The sequence below is a fragment of the Phaethon lepturus genome, unplaced genomic scaffold (assembly GCF_000687285.1).
Source record: "Phaethon lepturus isolate BGI_N335 unplaced genomic scaffold, ASM68728v1 scaffold31526, whole genome shotgun sequence".
NCBI lineage: Eukaryota > Metazoa > Chordata > Aves > Phaethontiformes > Phaethontidae > Phaethon > Phaethon lepturus.
Genome location: NW_010548838.1, coordinates 13,834 through 25,431, shown reverse-complemented (window position 1 = coordinate 25,431; position 11,598 = coordinate 13,834). Strand labels below are relative to the sequence as shown.

Here is an 11,598-nt window from a genome sequence, read left to right as displayed (position 1 = left end):
TCCTACCCTCCAGCAGATCAACACTCCAATCTCACCACGGAACGGCCTCATGAAGGCATGGCCATGTCCTCCAAACAGGCAAGGCATGGGCATTTCCTTAAGCTGTACAAACCACTAGAGCGCAGCATTCGCACACACAACTACCTCCTGCAAAAGCCTTGCAGAACCAGATGCTGGTAGCTGGGAGGCTACCTTCAGACGCCTTTTCTCTCCAGGAAAACAGTTTAAACTGGCAGTCTGTGAACTAGACCCAGCCCAACGCCTTTGTGTCATAGGACCCTAATGTCTGAAGACTCCTTATCATACCAAGGCACTGGCATGAAGTTAAATCTGAGTTGCCAAAGCTCCCTGAAGCCCAGCCACAGCCCGCTGTTGCCACCACTGTAAAAGCCAGAGTGCCTTACTCCAGTTGCTCACACGTACATGTGCTTCTGGGCATTGAGAACACACACAGTAGCTGGGATGCACGTGTTCCTCACAGGAGAGTGCGTCTGTTCAGTTGATTGCTGCAGGGCAGTAGGTTGCATGCAGGGAGGGGAGGGTGGAGAATAAAGGAAACACGAGAGAATAAGCAGAGATCGCACTTTTCTTGTATCAGACTTGTAATTAGAAGGCAGCGTACAGGCTGTAGATAATAAAACCTAACATATTATTAGCCCAGCAAGCAGTAAATTCGCAGTCTCGCTATTTCAATGATTTAACAGCACTGAAGGCAAAATACTAACCCCATCATGCATTAGAATGAAATGCTCCTCACTTGGACTCCTTCTTGCTTCATTTTAAAAATGTTTTATTACTTAATGAACTCTGGCTGTTCTGCAATTAGTAGCCCCACATACCTCTTTGTTCTGGTTGCTACCAGGCTCAGTGCAGATTAGTCTCCGGAGAAAATCTGACTACATGATCATAACAGCCCTGCTGACTTTTAAAATATTTAAGCTGAGCTGTGGAGTTTCAACACAACTTTCTCTCTCCCCAGCACCCATATCCATTAGCTACACCACCCATTAGCTGGGCTTCAATGGGAGAGAAACCTGGGTGTTGAGGTATGGCCTCAATGGTTGATTGCAGCCACAGCTGTCCCCTCTGCAGCAGCAACAGGCGTTAATTCAAAGACACGAAGCCCCCAAAATCACACCTCCAGGGACTGCTAGCATGCTAGCACCTCTGCTCTGAATGGGGGAGCAGCATGTGGTCACCGAGGCACCCAGCTGCAGAAGGTGAAGCTGTGAATTATATCTCGTTGCAGCCTCTCTCACACCAGCAATGAGAACGTGAAGTTACCATGGCATGCCCCAGACTTTGTTCCTCTGCCATCACTTTCCATGTGCAGGAGCTACTTTGGCTTGGGAGGCCATTGACTCGGCTTCTGGTTTTGCTGTTGTTCCAAGTGTGGCACAGAAATGAGAGCTTGTGGTGCCTTGGCTGGTGGTGGGCATTTCTTGGCTTCTGATTTTGATGTAAAAAGCTCCTCGGGTTTCTTTTCTTTTTGGCTGTTGCAGCGTCTGGCTCTGCCACTGCCGGGTGACTGGTGCTGGCTCCAGGATGGCTTTGCCTACTGCAGGTGGCAGAGGGGCTGCTTGCTTGCACTGCTGCTGGTTTAGCTGGGAGGACATCCTTCTTGCAAGCCAGGGACTGAGAAAACCACTATAGGAAAAAAGAAAGTCCAATGTTTTTGAGGAAATAAAATATTGCACTTTTCTTTTCTTGTTGTAAAACAACAAACTAAGAGAGGAAAGAAAAGCAGAAGCAAAAGCAGCACTTTTCTATTAGAAATACCGGCAGCTTCACCTTCATCCACATACAGGTGTTAGAACGAAGCGAATTGTGGGAGCTCAAGATTATTATGAATTTAATGACTAACTCAGAGCAATGGAAAGGAGAAGATCCAAGATAAGATTCTCTCTCTTGAGCTTTAAGACCATTAATTGCCCCTCCCAAGCCGTCTTCCTGCTGTATATTCATCTGCTCAACGTCCCTTTCATTACAGACCTTGTCTGATGACCCCTTTTCCAGCACTCAACCCTGTTAGTACTGGTTTGCAGCCCAAACACCTCTGAGGACACCAAGGTTGGGTCAGAGCCTGTTTTGTCAAACACAGTGCTCGTGCAAGGCTGTGAGGCTTCTCAAAATCTTCCCTGCTGCTCTGGGATTCACCCTTTCTTTTTCCTCCCCAGGGAGTTTGTTCTATCAGCCAGAACATGTTATTAAATCAGATGCTTAGGACATAGTAAGCTTTTAAAATTTCCTCTTTCCATAGCAATTCATCTAATAGAGCAGTTTTAGGATTATAATGCAAGGCATGTTTGTATAATCTCCGAGTCCTCTGGGCCTGATTCTCTTCCTATAATCACCTCGTGTAACGGTGTGATGCCATCAAAGTCGCAAGAATGGCACAGGTATAGCCCAGATTATCTCCATTAATCTGTGGCATTACACAGATGCAGAAATAGTTGGAGAAGAAACAGTTTAATTCCTAGAGCCTGCAGATCCTGAAATTCAATCTCAATTAATTCCATTTGCAAATGGAAGAGTCTGAAATTACCATCACCAAACTCTAATCCTACAACAAGTCATATTATGGCAAGTCTAATTAACAGTATTTAATAGATTCATCAGAATCAAACTTACCCAACCCATCAGTGAAGCAATAAATCAATGCAAAGACAGTGTAACAGACTTGGGAGTCAGAGAGGTCCTTATACACCCCAGGAGCCCTACCTCCCAGAGAAGAGCCCGTGCTGCACATGGTCAACAATTTTTCACAGCTGCAGAACTGCCCAATTTGCAGAAACAGGTGTTTTTTCCTGACCTTTAGGAGAGAAAGCTTCCCATTCTTAGGCATTTTCTATTTTAGCAGCAGAAGGCTGTTTTTGTTGGCCACACGTGAGGCATGAAAGCTTGTTCTTATTCGGATGTTTTCCAAATGCTCTGCTCTAAAGCCCCATGGCTTCAGTCCTGCCAGAAACACCAACAAAAATAATGCAGGCAGCAAATTCACACAGAAATTCAAAATGCGGGGCCTGAACCTCAGGGACATTCCAGGTCTTTTCTGACTTCTTTAGAAGCATAAAGCGACCTTAATGCAAATGCAAGCCGTGCCCCGAGAACCTTCCTGTGGCACCAGGCACGTGCCTGACCACCATGCAGCTGGTGCTCCAGCAAGCTGCCATTTCGTCCCCTTCCAAGAGGGCAAGGAAGCCTGAAACGTGGCACTGCACCCCAGCTCACTGTTCTCCAGCAGCAGCAGCACGGCAAAGGTGAGGACAAAGCTGGGGTGACCCCCAGGCTGCTCTACTTTACAGTTGCACATCCTGGTGTATGGGTTGGACAGGCTAAACTCCAACAAGTTCATTCCTGAGCTCGAGTGCACGAATGAAGCAACTGAGAATTAGGCTCTTTGATGTGATGGCTGGCTGAAGAGTGCCCTGTTGTGCCCACTGGGTTTTCAGTGTGGCAATCTGTTGTACTTGAGAAGCACGGTAATTCTGCAGAAGCAGTTAGGAACAAATTTAGGCAGGGAACTGGGAGAAGATTTTCAAGAAGCAGGGGAGGGAGACTCTGCAACAGGCTGCCAAAATAGAAAATTGGAAGCAAAATATGGAACAAGCTTTAAGATGGAGGTTAGTGAATTTATGGAAGAAGTTTTATAACTACGAATGCTGAGTCACAGACTTAACTCGGTGATTCAGCCATGCGCGTCTCTTGAGAGTTGTTAAACTAATCCATCAATACAGGTTTAATAGGAAACCCTCTGGTTCCTGGGAAGCTCAGGTGCTGTACTGCGTCAGAAACAAAGGGGAATCACTCATGAAATAACAGGCGGGAAAAAAAATATTGAAGCATGGATACTTCATATCCAGTACTTGGGTACTACAGCATTTGGCCATCCCTGGGGGTGACCAGCTTCTCGCCTTCTGTAACACGACTTGATGCTCAGTCTCCAGCACTAGGAGAGAAGATGCTCTAGAGACTGGACTCACAGGCAGACAGACCGATACTAGGAAATTCAGTAGCAGGTAATTATGTCTTTTGTCTTGTGAGATGAGTTAATCAAGATGTCCACCCTAAAATGATGACAGACACAGTAATAAAGAACAAGATGGGGTGTTAACAAAACAGTGTCTAATTAAGCCATCAGGGCGAGCCATGTCTTGGGAGATCCAGTTCAGCAACTTCTGAATCAGACCAAGACGTGAAATCCAGGAGTGCAATAGTTTCCTCAGATCATTTTCTCTGTGCACAAAGGTTCAAAGTACTGGACGGAGAAAAATCAAAGAGCATCCAATGCAGGCACGAGTCGAGGATCACGCTGAGCATTTCACATCCCGAGCTGAGGTTCTCTGCAGTGGCCTTCACTTCTAAAAAAGCTGATCCTTTTTTTCAGATTGAAGCAATATAGCTTCAGGACCCTTAGAGATATTGAGACAGCCATCTCAATGATAAACCAGATAAAGCTGACAGCTAGAGACCTCCGTTTGGAGCTGCTAGTGTAACCGCTGCGTACCTCCCAGGGCATCTTAGACTTTTGGGGACTTAATTACCTCATCAGCAGGCTGATAGCAGCACAGCACCTACCCAAGCTGTGTGGGAGTTGGAGTAGCATTTTCTGTCTAGGAAGGATGGGCTCAGGCCAGTATTTTTCTCACTTGTGGTGTTACTTTCCCTAAAGCTAGTTGTACAACTTCAGTATCATCTGGGAGCTGAGCTGGGCTCCACCAGCTGAGAGCTGAGGAGCTGCTTAGCTCCACGTTCACTGTAAAGCCACCTTAGTCAACGCACGTTTCTCCCGTAGTTTCCCATATGTTTCAGTAAGGCAGGTTTCACTGCATATGGCATTTGCCTCTAAAAATAGTCTTTGTGCAATTCACATGGAAGGGGAAAGCAATTACACCTCTACTATGGGAAAAACATTCACTCCCTTTCCACGGGCTGACTTCAGAGCCTCTTCGATGATAATTACCATCATTTTTCTGCTGAGGTTGCTGACATGGAGGTGAAGTGACCTCCCCGAGCCTCTCCAGACCTGGATCCAAACCAGTGTTTAAGGTCAGGACAGCCCCACCTTCTGATCTCCAGACAGGGTTCAGGTCGTCTCCCTTCCAGCTATGGAAAGTGATTTTCTTTAACCACCCGATGTTGCAAGTTGAGGCTGGAAATTTGACACTGAAATAGTCCAGAAACCTCACTGCTTGCTTAAATAAAAGCAATGTCTCAATACAGAGCCATGGCTGTGCGGCCGGTAACAGTCTTTGCCTCAACACTGCTCCACAAGTGCTACGTGCCCTGTTTCTCTCAGGTGCTCTAATTGATGGATATAACAAAGGTTACTGCAGCTCTGACCTGAAGATGCATATTCACTTGTGACTATTGCACAAATATTCAAATGCAATGTTTGAGCTAATGAAATGCACTGCCTCCTTTCGAACCCAGCTGCTCTGTCCTCTTCGGGCCAACAAGTGAAATGATAAAAACCACTTCTTTTATGAGTCTGAACTTATTCACTCTATCTTCCTGCTTTGAAGGGCTATATTCTGGGAGCATATCTCAGCAGAAGGGCTATTTTGATAACCGCGAAGCATGATGCTACCTAGAAAGCAGACGGGCAGGTTCTCCACTGCTGGAAAGTGTCCTAGTTCCTGCCTTCAGCAGAGCTACGATTGCAATTTGAACCAGCAGAGCAGCAGGTGAGGCCTGAGTCAGGGTTAGGTCTTGGGCCGGGATATTCCCCTCGCTAGCAAAGGCTGGAGACTAAAACTAAGGAGCTTCCAGAGCCAGCAAGGCAGGGCCCCACCTGCCATGAGGTAAGAAAGGAAGTTGCATGGATGAAGTCACGCTGTAGGAGAAGAAGATGTGGTCTGAAGTTCAGGTGTTCTGTCCTCCAGTTGCCAAATTATTATTAACAGTGCAAGTTACACCACAGCTGGTAACAGCTTCTTACATTTGCAGCCCAGGAACCCCAACTGGTGACTGGTACCAGCTCAGCCTGTTGCCACGATTGCATTTGGAGTGCGTGCTCTGATAAGGGCTCTGGTAAAATGGTGGAGACAGGACAAAGATAGTCCCAAGACAACCGAATATGATGAAATTCACCTCTGTGTGGGATGCGTCGTCGCTGCTGCTGAAAATAATCCTACCATCAGAAATGAGGACTGTTTGACCTGTATCCTGATAGGTTCCTGGGGTTTTGAGGATAATAATCAATGAGCTATTTTCACTCAATAAATTTTGTTTACTCGGAATAATGCTTAGGGAATAAACTGTATATGCTACAAGCTGCCTATATTTCACATGTAGATTGAAACGCCTTGTCAAATGCCATTCCAGCACCTAAATGAGACCAGTGTCCAAATTCCATTCAGATGTGATAAATCTGGTATACTATTAAAAAATCCTTTTACTTTTCACATGGTACATGGAGATAAACTCAGTTCCCGCTTCTGTCACATTTAGATCGGTGGGAGCTGCACCTTCTGTACCATGAAAAATAGCATGCATTCAGAATGATCTGTTCTGAAACAAAAGAAGAATTAAATCTATGATGATCTTCATGGGAAAAAAAAATAAACCCATCCATCACGAGTTTATAGAATCACAAGAAAGTCTCTTTAGAGAATTCATTGATGAAAAGCAGGTGAGAAAAGTACAGATTAGTCCCCCTGTCTTAAACTACAAATACATCGTAAGAAGCAGGGGCATTAGCTGACATGAAATGACTCATGCATGGGTTGAAGTGGAACCGTGTTGACACCACACCAGGACCCCTGATCTCGATGGGTTCTGCAGTGAATGTATTAACCTGAGGGTACGACCTTTATTCACACAGAAAGTTTTTTGTTAAATCAGATTAGTCAGAAAAGGGATTAAAACACATTCTGCACCAAAAGCCTCTCTTCACAATGCCTACGTGTAAAACAAGTCTGTGGAGGAAATGCACAACGGCAGTTGTGAAAGAATGAGCTCATTACCTAGGAGGACTCATTCCCAGAAGGCAGGGCTTTGAAACCATATAAAAGTTCTCAAATCTCCGTGCTCCACCATCCACTCAACTTCGTGCTTCTCTCTGTTGACTGGTTGGGTAAGTCAGAGAATACTGATACTTTTTTTGCGATGTCTATGATTTTACTGTTTGGCTTAGTGTAGGCAGACTCTTTAAAGAAGTGTTTTATTTGATACCTTTGAATATGCAAAAGATTCCTGCAAAGAAAAGAAATTGTGGGCATTGGGGTAGGACAAGCAGTCTTGGAATGACTCTGCAAGGCAAATTCAGGTTGCGTGTAAATCTGAGGATAGTTAAGTGCTAAATTAGACCCTTTCTGAAGAAGAGATTAGATAAAATTATGTTGGTTTAGGTATAACTGATCCTGCCTTCAGGGAAGGAGAAGGTCTAAATGGCCCTAGGCTAAAGTGACTTCCAAATCTATTTTCTGTGATTTTGCTACTTATAACAAAAATATATTTAAAGCTTCAATTTCATTGAAGAATTATTTTGTAAAAGATAGATTTGGGAGTACGAGGGGCTGTAGGGAGCAGAAGGGTGAAAATATTCCTAGTGTGCTGTCTCATCCATGCTAACCATGTCAAGAGCAATATATTCATTTGGCTTAAGATCTTATCAGGTCCTTATAAAGAAAATAGCAAGAGCCAAGCGATATTGATCTGGAGGATCTAGGAGGCACTGGTAGTAGAAGAGAGGAATGAATTTGCTTTGAAGATGTGCTGAGAGGAGTAGGCAACATAGGGAAGGGAGAACAAACTTGCACACTCACATCATCTGTGTCGGTGTTAGTCCTGCGTTGAGGGGACTTTAAATGCCCCTTCCAACCAACGCTTTTGTGATTCTAATCTTTTATTTGTGCCATTTTACTGTCTTTAGAGAAACAACAACACAGGCTTTACCAAAGACACAGCAGCAGTCTAGCTGAGCCTGGCGCCTGCCTTCAGCAGCCCACAGAACAGAGCCGGTTTCATAAATTATTAGGAAAACCCATTTGGCCTTTTGCACATTACTGGTCTCGGCAGAAGAAATCCTTTCTGATTATTCTGATTCATGCAAGCTACATGTATTATTAGTGGCCATGATAATCCAGAAACAGAGGGACGCATTACCAGTGCTAATTCTTCCCATGACAATTGGAAGAACTGTGCCACAGGTAACCTCAATTCATTACATCATCAGTGAAGTCAGAGTGAAACCAGAGCAAGAGGAGGAGTTGGCCTATTGTTGCTGTAAAACTTTTAATACTACAGAAAGATATCTGCTTACTGGTGAGGTCCACCTTGAGGTTTTAGCACCTCAGGTTTCTAATTCCAAGTAAAATACGGAAACCATTTCAAAAGAGGGAAAATCAAATGACGTATTTCAGTTTTGGCAACGTAAAATATCCTGTTGGGCCCAGATTTCTATTTTTCTACTTTTTGATACATCAGATGTTTTTAAATGTTTGTCTTCAGCATTCATGTTTTTATTATTATTTTGACTTTCTGAAACCGCTATCAAACCAGCAGATCTGTTATTTGCCAGCTCCTCTCATCAATTCCCCAGGACAAATATGAAAGGGAATTAACACATTGGGAAGAGCTAAGCAACAAGAGGAAGAGCTCTGAAGTGTAAATCAGCTCCCAGTTAAAGGGAGTGGCTCTACCTCAGTTAGACCTGACAAGGCTGTCCCACATTGCAGAACAGAAAGGAGGAACAAGATAAGACAGAGTCAGAGCAGGAGCTGAAAGGCAGGATGAAAAATAAAGAGCAAATTGTAATACTTTCTCAGCCAACCTGTCTTGAAAACCAAGGGCAAACTACGAGAATTTTACTCTTGCAGCTGATTCATGTTTCTTACAGTCATTTCACCCTCATCCCGGTGCGATTCATTTAGCAGGCACAATAACACTCTGACATTTCTTTCAGATAATCTTGTTTCCTGCAAAGATGTCTTTGAATCAAACGCAAATCAAGCAGGAAATCACCCTCCCACCTGGCCTGAGCAAAACAATTTCAAAGCAAAACCAAGAGCCTGTGCCGTGCACTGAGCCGGTCCCATGTCCACAGCAGCAACCTGAAGTCCAAGTCCCAACACCTTGCCCAGAACCAGTCCCAGTAGTAGTGGTACCATGCCCAGAAAAAGCAGTGCCATTGCCAACACCGGTGGTGGAACCAGGCAAGGGAGAAACACCAGTGGTCGTAATACCCAAGTGTCCACCCCAGGAGCAACAAGAGCAACAGCAATGCAAGCTACCACCAACTTTACCAACTGTATCATGCTCTGAGCCTGTTCAGTGCCCTGAAGAGAAATCAGTGTGCAAAGAGCTGCCTGTGCCAGCCCCTGTTTCCTGCTCTGAACCAACTCCATGTGTCCTGGAGAAGCAGGAGTGCAAGGAGATCCCTGTGCCAGTTCCTGTCACCTGCTTGGAGGCTGCAGCATGTCCCCAAGAGAAGCAGAAATGCAAGGAGATCCCTATGACAATCCCTGTTCCATGCCCTGAACCTGCACCATGTCCCCAGGAGAAGCAGGAGTGCAAGGAGATCCCTGTGCCAATCCCTGTTCCGTGCCCTGAACCCACACCATGTGCCCAAGAAAAGCAGCAGTGCAAGGAGATCCCTGTGCAAACCCCTGTTCCGTGCCCCGAACCTGCACCGTGTCCTCAGGAGAAGCAGGAGTGCAAGGAGATCCCTGTGCCAATCCCTGTTCCGTGCCCTGAACCTGCACCATGTCCCCAGGAAAAGCAGGAGTGCAAGGAGATCCCTGTGCCCACCCCGTGCCCTCCAGAGCAGCAGGAGTGCAAGGAGACCCCTGTGCCAATCCCTGCTCCCTGCCCTGAGCCAGGGAAGTGCTCCCTTCCCGAGAAGTGTCCTCCCATCGAGCAGCAGCAGGTCAAGCAGCCCAACCAGTGGCCACCCATGCAGAAGTAACTTGCAGCTGACAAGGGAAGCCCTGAAGAGAGAAGATCGCAAACCCAGACCTCATCTCCCTGTGTCTCACGACCAGAGGTCATTTTCCAACACCCTTTTACTCACTGCAGAATCTCTGTTAAGCAGCACAGCTTCCAACTCCCCCCCAGCTAACGCGAGCGTTATCCTGTACTAACAGCCATACGCTAACTGACACGTCGGGACTGGCAATAGATAATAAGGCTTCAAGCGGTGTCGTAGGCATGTGAGTTCAGCTTCCCCGCAGCCCGAATTTCTGCCCTCTCCCAATCATCCCGCTGGCTTCTAAAGGCCCAGAGCGAGACCCACGAGCACGAATGGCGCGCACGAGGCAGGCTTCGTTCAGCTACATACTCCAACTCAACCGCAATGCAGTTAGGGACCTAGAGCTCATCGTCCGGACCTGCACGCCGCCTCCTGGTTTTCACGCCTTCCTCCCCAGCCCCATGTACGCGAATGCCATCTCCCACCTTGCATTTAGGGTTTTTGCCTGTTAATAATAGGATTTGAGGTTTGCGCAGAACCTGCTGCTAAGGGGTTCTGGTCAACGGCAACAAGACTTTCCGAATCATGAATCCATAGCACTGAATATTTTATGCAATTTAAAAAAAAACACCATTGGGTTAGAGAAAATAGAAAGATTTTTACAAAAGAGCTATCACCTCTTTATTATCTGCTTAGCTGAATTAGTAGTAATCGGTGCTTTCCTCAGAGAGCTCACCTTGGATTTTCTAGGATGTGTAAAAGAACAGCTCGAGCTGAGATTATTTATGGAAAATATATAGCTAATTAAATCCAATCCAGACATGTTTTGAAATAGATTAACCTCAGGCGTGGCTTCCATCTGCTAGACAGGATAAAGGAGGAAGCATACACAGTGCTGTCTCAATTACACCCTGGAACATGTTTCACCACACAATGTTGTTGTGTATGTATTTGGTACTTACCTCTAATTATTTTAGGCTGATATTGTATCCAGGATTTATTTCACTGTGAAAATCAACAATAAAAGTTACTTTGAATACCAAGCTGTGGAGATTTTTTAATAGCACCTTCTTTTAAAAAAAATGAAAAGGAGCCTTAGCTTGCAACAGCCAGTCATTTTTTAGGCTCAAAGCTGGGCAAATCAGGACTCAGAAGCCCGGGTGTTCACAGGGGACCCTGGGTTCATGGCTCCTCTCCCGGTGCCCAGGTTAGAGAACCTGCCAGAGTCCCTGCACGGCATCAGCCCGTGGGCTGGCCAACAGCACTGAAACATCTCTCAACAAGACACCCTGTCCCAAGGCATGGCACGTGGCATCGGCTCACAGCGAGCTGTCCCCATGGCCAGTCTGCCCCATTTAAACATATTCACAGCCACTCGGTGACCTTCACCGGGCATAAGGCATGGGCATGTCTATGAGGCAGGTTGCAAGCATAAGCAAACAAGTTTTTCCCACACTTCGGCTGAGCCAGGAGCGATGTAATCTCACTAGTTTGGCCCTGCACCTGTCAGATGGGCGTTAGATACATCCAACCTCATCGTCTGATCACAGGCTCACACTGAGACACACAGCATCTGCCTTGCAGAGCGAGCTTCTGTCTGTCTGCCAGATGCCAATATCACATCACTCAACAGCTCCTGTAGTATGACCATTTTCTTCCCCTACTCTGCACGCAGCCGACTGGAA

The 11,598-nt window shown here is 45.9% G+C and overlaps 1 protein-coding gene across 1 annotated transcript; it reads left to right on the top strand.

Moving 5' to 3' along the window:
• Positions 1-8,929: 8,929 nt before the first annotated feature.
• On the top strand, positions 8,930-9,910 carry LOC104623114 (keratinocyte proline-rich protein-like). The gene has a single exon (XM_010290098.1). It carries the CDS (start codon positions 8,930-8,932, stop codon positions 9,908-9,910), a length of 981 nt encoding a protein of 326 aa, XP_010288400.1.
• Positions 9,911-11,598: the final 1,688 nt, after the last annotated feature.